Genomic DNA, 13,273 nt, shown 5'->3' with positions numbered 1-13,273 from the left:
AGCACACCTCGCCTACACGGTTGCTTCAAGGCTGATATGTTCAGACTGCTCACCCCTCGCCCAGACGGGGTGTGTCAAGGCTCATGCTGTCATAAATATCTAAGTTTGGCGGGAGGGTATATATTAAAAGTTTTTGTTCTTTTTTTGAGAATACGAATTTTTGCACAAAGCTAGCCACCAGGGGTAAAGACGAAGGTTGGGGTTCCCAAGTGCTGCTCCAGGTTTGTTTCATTTCATTTGCTCTGTAATGAGAACTTGTTAGTGCAGCGCGAGTCTGCGAGATCTGACTCGGGAGTTCAAAGTTAAGCCACAGGGAGGGATGGAGGGAGGGCGAGAGAGCGAGAGGAAGGCAAAGACGCCGAGACAACACACAGCCCCCAACAAGCCCTCACTTGAAAACTTTAGGTGGCAAGAAAATGCAAAACTTTTTCTTTTGAAACTCTATCTTACTGGCCCGTCGTATGAACCTTCGCGCTTCAAGTCCTGAAAAGAAAGTGCAGCTATAGGAAGAGATGTGAAAAAAGTTCACGTCTGTGCATGACTGTGCGGTCTGTGCGTGTTTGTGTGTGCGCGCGTCAGCTCGGGCCCGAGTTTGTGTGGGAATGATTACATCAGCCTGCTGGTGTCTCATGATTGGTTGGTGAGCGTGTGGTTTGATTCACTGCGCCTTGGAGCCGGTGGCTGAGGCTGTAACCCTTTTGTGAGAGAGAGAGAGGGAGCGAGGGAGAGGTAAAGAAAGATAGTTGTCAGACTCAGCCGGCACAGCGAGCGCTACACTCTACCTGCTGCCTGCCGTCTGTGAGGCTCACTGACAGTTCTTCGGTTGCTTCGACAGATTGAATTGTGCCTGCTATGTGACGGGCAGCACTACTTGTCAACTTGCCGGCATTATATGCCTGTTTCTTTCTGGACCAGAGAAGGTGACAGCTGGGCTTTCCGTCCTCGTGCGTCAATGTGTGTATGAGCGGACAGACAGGCCCCCTCCAAAAATGCCTTCGTGTTCACCGGACTGCTGCCTATTGCGGGCCGTGGAGGTAAGAGCGCTCGCCATCTTTTTGCTACATTTGAAGATTGTTTGTCTTTGGCGGAAAATGTTGGAGCGTGTTATCTGTGTGGACTGGTTTGCGGCCGGATTGGCTGGATTCCTGTACAGGCTGAGTTTTCAATCCGTGATGATTGTGACTTTATGGTTTCCTTGTGCTGAGCCAACCTGTGGGCAGTTAATGAAGGTTAATTCAGGACTACTCACACCGTTGCATTTCCTGTAACTGGCAGTTGGAGGGAACACCGTCCAATGCAAATGATCATTTACAGTAGTCGTATTTCTTATTCCTGGATACCTGCCTATATTATATTACGTTTTGAGAGAGCTCTTATATCGGATTTCATTCGTTCCAGTATTCCGAGAGGTTCTGGGTTTGAATCTCGACTCTCGTGTCATGTTCTCCCCATTCTTGTGTGTGTTTTCTCCAGGTTCTGTTGATTTTTGCCACATTCCACAATCGTACATGTAGGTTACATTAATTGATCACTCCAACGTGTCCTAGATGTGAGTGTGAGTGTTTGTTGTTCTATATCTGCTCTGTGATAATTGGCAACCAGTCCAGGATCTACACTGCCTCTTGCCAAAGTCAGCTGGGATAGGCTCCAGCTCACTTGAGACCCTAATGAAGATACGTGGTGTAGAAATGGGATGGATAAGTTGCGTTTTTTTACCTAATTGTCTCACAAGTGTATAATACTAAAATAAAATACTGTATAAATAAATAAAATTGTGGTGCTCTCAAGGCCTCATTTTAAAGGTCTTGGTCGTGTCTCAGACTGGACTGCCAAAACCTTGGTCTTGTCTTGGTCTCAGGCAAGTCTTGGTTTCAGATAATGTGCTCTTGAGTAGGGATAGACCGATTATCGGGTGAGCCAATTATTGGGGCCGATATCCAGCTTTTTGACGAACATCGTCATCGACCTTATCTGACCACCGATAATAAATCAATTTAAAATGGTGTTAACTTGGGGAACTATTTATTTGCATTTTTAGTTGACTTTATAAGAACTGCTGTTGACCCTGGGATCTCTGTGAACTCTGTTTTTGTTTGAAATTAAAACTGAGAAAAATGAATATTCATTTCAGATATTTTGGAAGACTTTATATACTGTAGAAAACTGTCGGAGCTATTGATGTGTTTTTCATTGAACATTTGATGTGCTGATGACTCTGGGACCTCCTTGAACTTTTTAATAAAATTTAAAAACAAATATATTGTATCTCTGTTGTCTAAGATTTAAAAAAAAAAAAAATTGCAAATCCAAAATGTTCAATAAACACATACACTTAAAGACAATTGCAACAAAGTTAAAAATATGTTTTGTTTTGGTTTTTTTTTAATATATATATTCCAACACCAATATTATCCATTTTTAGTGGAAGTGAACGTCAGATGCAAATATTGGCCTCCTTGATTATCTCTATCGGCTCTGGAGAGGGGGGGCGAGTGTCGACCTATCACTATAAATAACTAGACTAAGTGCAATTTCTGGAGAAATTGCGTGGGAATGTTGAAAGCTGAATGCTAAGATTTAATTGCATGTGGAATGCTTATGAAGTAAATTGAGAGATAAATTATGAAATTATAACCTCCTGTTTACTGGACAATACCAACTGCGCCACCGAGCAGTATCAGACACTTGGTAATGAAAGTTATATGTATGGAATTGGGTGTGCAAAGTGATACTTAGAGAAAGTTCAATATCTGACCCATTGAAAATGAATGGGGAAAACTTGATATTAAATGTTAAATTGTGCAAATAATGTAATGTATGCAATGTATAGTTGTGGGAATGCTTCAGCATTCCCACAAATATACATTAAATAAAATTAAATAAATACTAGTGTTGTGGTCTCAAGACCTCATTTTGATCGTGTCTCGGACTTGACTGCCAAAAGACTCTGTCTTGTCTTGGCCTCAGATAATGTGATCTTAAGCACATCAAAACTATCCTCAGTCACATGATTGGAATTGAACTGAAAATTCTTACTTCTTCTCTGTTTCTCATATCAGATATGCACTTGATATGACATAAAAACGTGCCATTTCCACGGTTGTTGCAATTTTGTTAAATTATTCATTAGCTATGACATTTCTCTCCAATTTTAATTGACGTTTGATATTTTGTTGCACCTCCTCATAGATTGTTAAGATCTCCACTGAAGACGGCCTGGGCAAAGTTGTGGAGATCCCAGCCGACATGACAGCCAGGGACCTTTGCCAACTCCTGATTTATAAAAGCCATTGTGTAGACGACAACAGTTGGGCACTTGTTGAGCACCACCCGCTGCTGGGGTTAGGTGAGTGGCTGAACCCCCGCACAAAGGACACAAGCACACATATGAGCGGACCCTCACGCTCGCCCATACAGAAAACTCCCGGATGGGTCGAGACATGCGATGCATTCAGGCACACGCACGGGTGCATTCATGCGTGCATGCCAACATACTCTGGGCAGACTAGGCACATATTCTCACGCAGGCATGTAGTGAAGCGTGAGTGCATGCACTTACTGTGCAGCGTGCATTGAAAATATCCAGTGAGCTGATCACATGTGCAAAAGCTTGCACACATTGTAAGCAATATTTAGATTCAATATAGCACTGATTAGCCTTTGGGCTAACATGATGCAAATGCATGAGGTCAGAGTTGCTGTCACCGTTGAAGTAAGATTTGTCACGTCACCTCATTTTTGCTTGTACAAGAAAATAGTCATTGTACTTAGATAAAAAGCCATTTATTGGCATGGTACATTTATGATATGGTTATTAATCTGTCAGTAAGGTTAGTAACATTTTGCCACTGCCAATTGACATAGCATTTTTCATAAATGTTCACATGCCTCAACTTCAGTCTTATATATACAGTATATTGCATCATTCAAGTTTGATTCTTTGCAATCATGGTCTGATTGTTTTTTCTTATCAGCGAACACGTTTAACTTTTTCCGTTTGGAATGACATCATGTTTGGCTCATATTCTTTTTCTATGGCCTAAATCCCAGATCTGTTTATTTCATGCGTGTCACAGTCACATTGAATTTCACGTTTTCAGCGTGACGTCACAAAATGAAGCCGAAGGAAATCATAAAATTGGCTGAAATGGTAGTGTGTTCATTTTTGATGATTTTAAGGAAGAATGAAATTATATTATTTCAAGTACGAGTGAATATGCTCTGTTTTTATCCATTGACATATTGGAATGCATAAAAATCAAGGATATTTGCCTTTGAAAAGTATTCCTAACATGGTACATGGTCAACTAAAATTATACGAAAATTTCTCCAAAATCCATGCTGAATAATAATAATAATAATAATAATAATAATAATAATAATCCATAAAAATAAGAATAGAAAAGTGCTGCTTTGAAAAATAAAATTCTCCCACTTTTGCAACACATCAAAAATAATTCTTATATCTGACAAACATTTTATTCTCTATAACGGATTGATAATTTTGCATTCTCACAAAACAATGGTAAATGTATTTATCTAACATTTAATAGTTGCTCCTGGAGCCATTTCTACATTGACACATGAACACCTCAAGACAAGCATGCAGTTCTCTTGGAGTGGAGACACAAATCTGTGCTGAGTCAAGCTCAGTCAAGTGGCGCCAACAATAGGACTAAACCCGTTTTACTGGGTCACATCGGTTTAGTTTTATTATAGTCGATGCCTTTGCCACTTGCACTTGAGTAGAACCAATGAACATCTTTTTTTACATACTTATTTACGTGTCACATCTGAGATGAATTGTTTAGAATTACTTTTCTTCCCTTGGAATATGCATCACAAACTATGGTCATAAAATGCATAGAATATTTTGAAACGCTCTGCTACTTTTCATCAAATTTATTTCATTTGAATTAGTAGTGCTTTTTAGCAGTTTCGAATATTTTGCCAGTTTGTAGCTAAATAAGGTAACTGATATAATTATGTATATATTTTAATGTTTGTCACAAACAAGTTAAGAGCTGAGCTACATTATACAATGTACTAGTACATGACTATTGTCTATATGTAAATTTGCTCTATTTACTGTTTATTTTCAAGCGCCACATTTCTAAATGATGAAAAGTCTTTTCAGTGTGCGTGTTCGTTTGCATGTGCATGCAACTTTGCTCCTACCTAATGTTTAGATGTTCTGGGGAGGCAGACCAGAATAGAAACAGAGCCACTGTCGAGGTCTTTGAGCGACCCCGGACAATACTTGGTTGGAGCAGAGAATCCTATTCTTGTCCATGGCTGCCTACTAGTCATACATTAATGAATGGGATGAAACGGCCCTTTTGAGAAGTAACATTGACCTCCACTTGTCAGTCCGGAAAGGTTAATAAGGAACGAGACAGTGAGGTAGTGTTGCCAGGCTGAGTCAGTGTCACGAACATGAGTGACTCATCAGACGGGCCACAGGATGTCATGGAAATTTAAGAGAGGGGAGTCGTGACACCGTTGAAGAGTTCTCCCGGAGAGAGTCCATGAAAATATCATGTTGAGGCAAAGAAGCTGCTCTATATGCTGTATTGGTTCTGCTCAAGTGAATTCAATGACAACTTTATAATTGACTCAATTGGGAAGGGTTTTTGTTCCACTGAGAAGGAAGGACCTTGCACGTCTGTTGGAATGGACTGAGTCACGTTCGGTGTCAGCGTCACGGTGGACACACATCATGACGACGCCAGGATCTCGGACCACACTCAAATTAGGACACACATCTGACCACAGGCCAGCCGGGATTGTATTGCTACGGCTCATTTGAAGAGCTCAAGTAGCTCAAACCAGATGCCTTTTTTTTTTTTTTTTTACTTCACTTTTATGGATCCAGCATTCTATTAAAGCCACTGTTCCTTCCTATTAACATTTACTCTTTTATTTCTCTTCAAAATGAATGAATCAGTGGTGAGTCGTCTAACGGGAATGTGCAGAACTGTGCCTACGCACAGGAAATTACTGGACTGCAGATTTTTTTTAACCGGCTGTTATAAAAATTGGTCAATATCACTTTCAAGTACCTTTGGTGTCCTCATCAGGATCACCCAGTCATCATGAAAATATAGCAGAATGATGAAACTCCGATGGCTTATTAACAGTGGCCAAATAATAAGTCTCTTAAAAATGTGTTTCCTTCATTTTTTACTGTTTTGTTTTGTTTTTTTCATTGGATGTCTGCGATTTTTGGAATGTCCCACACATGCTCTGCTAACTAGTGTGTGTGTAAGAAGTGGTTAAATGATACTAATTAAGAAACATTATACATGATTTAGCTGTCCACACCATTATTTGATTTAAAAAATCAGTATAATCATATTAAATATTTTGCGTGCATCTCTGAAATTACTGTCCACCCTGTCATTTTAGGTTACCTCTCTCTCCCTTTAAGGACACCTTTTTTCGATGACAGTGCCACCAGCAGCATTTTGTCTCTTCTTCACTGGAGGCTGAAGCTGTGAATAATTGCAGGATGCACATTTGCACGTTGGTTTCATTATGTCCAGTTTAACATGTCCACCCTGTCATCATGGAATATCAATTGAAATAAAAACATTTCAGATCATCCAAATTTTCCTCTTTAACTAGAACTCAAGTCAGCTTGTTAACTGAAACATGTTGCAAAGAGAAGGTCCACCATTAAATGCTAACATTAGCCAAAAACGTCCACCCTGTCAGCAAATTCACATATTTTGCTGTTTGCATGTTCTTTGTCTGCTTGCGATTAAGTTACGTTTTGGGGGGGTGCGGAGCTGACCTATATACATTTCTAATAGCAAAACTTCCACTCAATGCATTTAATATGAAATTACCCATTAAATGTTAACGTTATCCAAAAACGTCCACCCTGTCAGTAAGCTCCCATATTTTGCTGTTTGCATTTTAAATTGCCTGCTTGCAGTTAAAGAAGTGTGGGGATCTGATGGCCCAAATGCATTTCTTATAGCAAAATGTCTCCTGACTTTTTCGGTCAAATGGGGAGATCTCAAAGGCATCTTATGTTGATATTGACCTAAATGGTTAAAAATGTATTTGTAATCATGTATACCATGTACTGTACGTTTGCACAGGATTTTCCTTTGCGTATTACCTCCGCCAAGCAACAAAAGCAGAGTGTATGTAAAATGTAATGTGAAGTTGTTTTTCTGCTTCCCCTTAGAGCGCTGTCTAGAGGACCACGAGTTGGTGGTTCAGGTCCAGGCTTCCATGAGCAGTGACGGTAGATTCCTCTTTAGGAAGAACTATGCCAAATATGAATTCTTCAGAACTCCTCTGGTAATTACGCCGTCTTCCAACTTCTTCACATGCCATGTCTGTCGCAACCTCTTGTTGAAATAACAGCTCATTATGTTCTTGACATCATCTCGAAGAGAATGAGACACATTTGGAGTGAATGTGTGCTTGCCTCAGGGGTGAGATGGAAGAGTGTGTTTTCAAAGTCTCTTCATTGTATCCAATTGGCAAATAATACACGGGGTTTTGGCAGGTCATTAACTCTTTTACTGTCAATCGTTATCAAAATAAAAATAAATAAAAAAATTAAAAAAAAACTTTAATATGACAAAGACTTTGATGATTCATATCATCCTTGAAAAAGTTCTATTTCATCAGATTTTGTCAAAAGAGATACAATGCTGCCATCTGCTGGCCATAGTTAGTGAGTGTTTTTGATTCTACAACCTATTGACCAGGCACGCTGCACTTAGATGTTGCACTGCCCATTGATAATAAAAAAAAAAAAAAACATAGTTGACGTCATTTAACATTTATGGCGGCATACATCGTGATTTTACCAATCGTTATTAAACGTTTTTGGCGGTCAAAGTGTTAAAAAGCATTAAAAGTCATTTGCTTGGCCTTAAATGGTTTTAAGAATCTTTAAATGTCAAGAGACATTAAAAATTTTAAATACAATTTTTGTTCATGCTTTATTTCACAGACATTGTAGTGCAAAGGAAGTCACAATAACAATTTAGCAATGATAAATGTGATATGAAACACTAATGCCACCTAGTGGCAGGAAAATTACCTTTAAACAAATCTTTTAACAGCAACTGTAGCTATGAATTACTTACTTAAAAAATAATGTATAAATGAACTAAAAGATACAACCACATTTGTATTTGGTAACCATATTTGTCCACTTTTATGTTCATTACCAAGAATATGAAAAACTTGAAAAATATTTTTTATTGTACATATAGGATAGCTATAATGAGCGATTAATTTTTGATTACGTAATTATTTTGGCTTACACCACGTTGCAGTAATAGATTTAGTGCGGTATTTGTGGGTGTTTTCTTTCTGCTCTGTAATAATTACTGGGTCTCTTTGTCTATTTTATTCACTTTACAACTTGGTTGATTCTCTCTTACCAGACGTTTTTCCCAGAGCACATGATTACATGGTGCCAGGAAGCCAATCGTCCGATCCCGCCATCGCAGCTCCTACAGGTCGGTATCGAATGTCAATCGGCCACTCCTCGTTTCAGCTTACCTGCAAGTCAGCATGACGCACTGTTAAATCAAGTCGACATACCTCACCTCTGACCCTGAGACAGTGTGTCTCGTCAGCGCCCGCGGTAATAACTACCGTTAATCCTCTGTTGACACACGACTGTATCTGCGCATGCAGCGCGGGCCCCACATGTGTGACAGCTGGAAGTAGGCAGTCAAAAACTCGTGCGTGTTTGCACTGAGCACACGCATACGTGGCTCACACTGCTTGCATTAACGCAAGGCCATGACAGGAAAGATAAGTCAAGGAAAAAGGACGAAAGACATTGTTTTGGAAAGCATTGTCGTAATGGACGAAGGCGGTCTCGCTCTTTCCTGTGCCGTTTAATGGAGCTGTCAAGAGTCCCAACCACAAATGGAAACCATCCGTTCATCCGCGCCACTCGCGGAAAGCTTCCAAGTCATCATATCGAAGCTGCTCCATGAAGACGGCTCAATAAAAGACAGCCCATGTGGTGAACTGAATCGGAGTTGTCAGGAATCCTCAGCGTCGTTCCAGTGGAGAATTTCCGAGCTCAAGCAGGTGTTTGTAATGTTTGCCAAGACTCACTCCGTGTCAACATAGTGGGGCTATGAAGTGCCTTTTTTTAATGAACATCACATGTAAAGGTGCACTTTAAGAAATTCAATTGTTGGAATTTTCCAAAGCGTTGGCAGACGTCCTTTCAATTTTGGAACCATTTGCCTTCCAGCACCACTCGGCGAAGTACAAATCAGCTCATGTCATTTCTTTGGAAGACAACAAACTGAATATTTCCAAGACATTTGTCGCTGTCAACTTGACTCTATTTCGAGAGCAATTTAAAACAATCACCACTGTTTTCTTAAGATGGATAAACCAATTTATTTGTAATATGGTTATTATAGTTTTGGAATGTTTCATTTTAGTTTTTATTTCGTTTTGAGTTGTCTTTTTTTTATAATTTAGTTTGTTTTAATTAGTTTTCAGGGTGGTTCTGTTAGTTTTTATTTGTTTTTTAATAAATGCTTAGTTTTAATTTAGTTAGTTTCAGTATTAGTTTTAGTTTTTTGCTCTTTTTTTTTTTTTTTTTTTTTTTTTTTTTTCTCTCTTATGTGTATTACTTGTGCGCAATATTTAAAAAACACCATGGGCGTGATGTCATTATTCCGGTTTATATCAAAATAAATCTACTAAAAATCACATTTAAAATCATCCCCAAAGGCTCATGCATTAAATTAATTACCAAAGACTATAACGAAAGACATTTTTGCTATAATTATAGTTAGTTTTATTTTATTTAGATTTGTAAATATACAATGTAGTTTCAGTTAGTTTTTTTTTTAAAAAAAGCATCTTACAATTTATTTTATTTCGTTAACGAAATTGTTCTTTGAATTTTATTTTTTTCATTAGTTTTAGTTAACTAAAATAACCTTTAATAGCACCTGTGTTTTTCGACATCCTCCCTTCTTACTTTGACCATCTCCAAAAATTTGTGTTTTTATTTTATTTGAACTGAGTCAAATGCCCTTTTTAAACATATGTCGCGGGCCACTGAAAAATGGACGGCGGGCCGCAAATGACCCCCGGGCCGTAGTTTGGACACCCCTGCTTTAATGCAAAATTAAAATGAATCTGATTAATCGATTGAATAATCAATGTATTAATTGATTCTAAAAATATTCGATAGTGACAGCACTAATTACAATGATAACAGTCTGTTTGATCTCCTTTCAGAACTTTTTAGCGACCAGTAGTTGTCCTGAGATTCAGGGCTACCTGTATGTAAAGGAGGTGGGCCGAAAGTCGTGGAAGAAAGTTTACATGTTCCTCCGGCGCTCAGGACTTTACTGTTCAACAAAAGGAACCTCAAAGGTGATGCAAATATATTTTACTGTCATACTCCTTTTTGATGTAGTCTATCTTACTGAAGAATGTGTGTTCTTGCTGTTGTTAAAACAGACTGAATTATTTTGACTGCTAATAATGATGCAAAGCACATTTTTGTGTCCGTGCCGATCTGTGTGTAACTTAAGGCGCTTTCTGCCTATCGTCATCTGACAAGGGAATTATTTGTGTCTTCAGGAGCCCAGACATCTCCATTTACTCGCAGACCTTGAAGACAGTAACATCTTCACTGTCATCACGGGCAAAAAGCAGCACGGTGCACCCACAGACTACGAGTTCTGTATCAAGGTGAGTGTCAGATAACAGAGGGGGGAGCTGGAGTGAAATATTATGAGCGGAGGAACGATTCACCTGCGGTTGAACTCTCCTTCGCTGCCATGCATACATTTAGAAGATTCTGCTGAACATGACTCTTCATCTTTAAAATGATTTTTAATTGATTTTATACCACATCATACGAACAACACATTTTACTGGGCTCTGTTGGTCATATGATTATTTTTTTTATTTTTTTATTTTATTTTTTTTTTACATTTCAACGACTGTTCTAATTGTGTGTGTTCTTCTACAGCCCAATAAATGTAGAGGGGAGTTAAAGGATTTACGGATTCTGTGTGCTGAAGATGAACAAGGCAGGACATGTTGGATGACCGCCTTTAGATTATTTAAGGTACGTGTGTGTGCGTGTGTGTGTGTGTGTGTGGGGGGGGGGGGGGGGGGGGGGGATTATTAATGAATATATTGGGCCAAACCACGCATGTACATAATAATTTCAAATGTATTTTATTTTATTTCTATGAAGCAGACTTTTCAGCTTTGGGCCAACAATCATCTCATTATTTGTTGCGATTTGCTTAATTTAAATAAAAAAAAAATAAAAAAATCAAAGATACATAGATTGATTTCAAAACTGAAATGTGAAGCTTTCACTTATCGCATTTTATTTTATTTATTTTTTAAATATTAAACTAGTATTGTATTAATAATGAAATAAGATTAAATATACAATGTATATGGGGTAGTTTTTAACTTCTTCCTACTCCCTTTTGAACATGTAAACTGTGATTGATGATTTTATTGGTGGTTTTCTTTTCTTTTTAATTTCTGTTTTTCTGCTGTTTGCTTGTTTATATGTTTAATAAATCAAATAAAAAAATCTCTGTTTTAGTTTGAAACAGAGAGAGTGCAGAGAATTCCCAGGGTCAACTGCATCTCAATTAAAATTGACTGAAAATTAAAATATTTTTATGAAGTTAACTGTTTTAAATATATCTCTAACTGGCTATCAGATTAAAACAAAATATAATAAAAATAAAAAAGGCCTGATGCCAGTAGTCATCAAAATGTTGAATATTGGCGTCGATAATCGGCCCGGCTGATATCGGTCTATATCCTTATATCTGACTCAACCACAAGCAGCAGAGGCACTTTTGATTTTTCCTCAGCTAGTAGGGATGTCACGATAATGGCAATATTGTGATATTGCGATATTAAAACTGCCACAATATATCATCATCGTCATGTCACGGTATTAAAAGCAGCACATCTGTTAAAAAAGTCAGGTTGATATCCATTTGTGCAATTCTAGCACCCTCTGGTGGCTAATTTTTTAGTGCAGTTTAATTTTTACATGGCATGTTTTGGCCCTTATATGTTTAAAATCCACGTTAATGGTCAGATGAAGGATCACATAATATGCTTGTAAACTAAGTCAATATGTGTAGGAAGTATTAGCAAGTAAGTGCCTCAATATTAACTGTTATTAAAGATTGTATAAGCATTGCTGTAATGTACAAAAGCACAATATTGTCTTTTTTTTTTTTTTTTTTTTTTTGTATCGGCGATCTCCCCATAATATCGTGATATCGTATACGTGCACTCATCAGGAAGGACGACTGTGTTTTCTTTTCTTCACAGTACGGGATTATATTGTACCAGAATTACAAGATTCCCCAGCAAAGAAAAACCCTACTTTCACACTTCTCAGCACCCGTGGTATGTTAGCCTCAGTACAGAAGATAAGTCTGACTGAAATTCATGAACCCTTAAGATCTAATAACATGACTTTGAAATCCTGACACATCATTTTGACCTGTAACGTGTTTGCGTCCTTCAGCGGAGTGTGTCGGAGAACTCTCTGGTAGCCATGGATTTTTCGGGAACAATAGGCCGCGTCATCGACAACCCTGTGGAAGCTCAGAGCGCCGCCATGGAGGAAGGACACGCGTGGAGGGTGAGTCAGAAACAAACGTCCTCACAACATTGGATCCTACAGAAAATTACAGATGTTTGATACCACTTTTTACAGTACTTAACTCTCACCAATACCAATATCACGAGTACAAGGTGTCCATAAAGTCTCTTTACAAGGCAGTTGGAGATTTCAATTACTTTTTTATTGTATTATTATTTATATATATATATATATATGTATATATATATATATATATATATATATATATATATATATATATATATATTATTTATTATATTGTATTTATTGTTATTTTAATGAGTGTTTATTAAAGTTTATAACTTCATTTCAAGCGCCACTTTGTAACTATGTGCTCAAAAATATCTTTACAATAGCCTTTTTATTTGACCATTTGTGACTGAACCATTTTTCAAGGTAATTTCATTTTCCGGCCACAGGTGGAAGTAACGATTCAACTTCAATTTTCTGCATTCAGCAGCTTTAATAGACCACTAAATGGACACCATTATTTGCACATCAAGCTGGTACTGGATTTCTTGACATGTTCGCTGTTGGCTAGCCTCAACATCAGTATCCGAAACACATTTTAATTCAATTTAATAAAAACTGAAACACTGATTAAAATAAAACAAA

The 13,273-nt window shown here is 37.9% G+C and overlaps 1 protein-coding gene across 6 annotated transcripts in view; it reads left to right on the top strand.

Annotated features, from left to right (window-relative positions):
• Positions 1-13,273, top strand: part of LOC144022464 (growth factor receptor-bound protein 10-like) — a 73,803-nt gene that overhangs the window by 57,043 nt on the left and 3,487 nt on the right. For 5 of the 6 annotated variants that reach the window (XM_077527288.1, XM_077527287.1, XM_077527284.1 and 2 more), the window contains 8 exons: positions 3,190-3,346; positions 7,199-7,314; positions 8,418-8,492; positions 10,255-10,392; positions 10,603-10,713; positions 10,997-11,095; positions 12,343-12,420; positions 12,542-12,658. In XM_077527288.1, coding sequence (XP_077383414.1) covers positions 3,190-3,346; positions 7,199-7,314; positions 8,418-8,492; positions 10,255-10,392; positions 10,603-10,713; positions 10,997-11,095; positions 12,343-12,420; positions 12,542-12,658 — 891 coding nt within the window. Of the gene's footprint in view, positions 1-636; positions 1,035-3,189; positions 3,347-7,198; positions 7,315-8,417; positions 8,493-10,254; positions 10,393-10,602; positions 10,714-10,996; positions 11,096-12,342; positions 12,421-12,541; positions 12,659-13,273 lie in introns of those variants that run through there. The other variant, XM_077527290.1, reaches the window with a different exon arrangement.

Source organism: Festucalex cinctus, chromosome 7 (assembly GCF_051991245.1).
Source record: "Festucalex cinctus isolate MCC-2025b chromosome 7, RoL_Fcin_1.0, whole genome shotgun sequence".
Lineage (NCBI taxonomy): Eukaryota > Metazoa > Chordata > Actinopteri > Syngnathiformes > Syngnathidae > Festucalex > Festucalex cinctus.
This window is presented reverse-complemented; position numbering and strand designations above follow the sequence as displayed.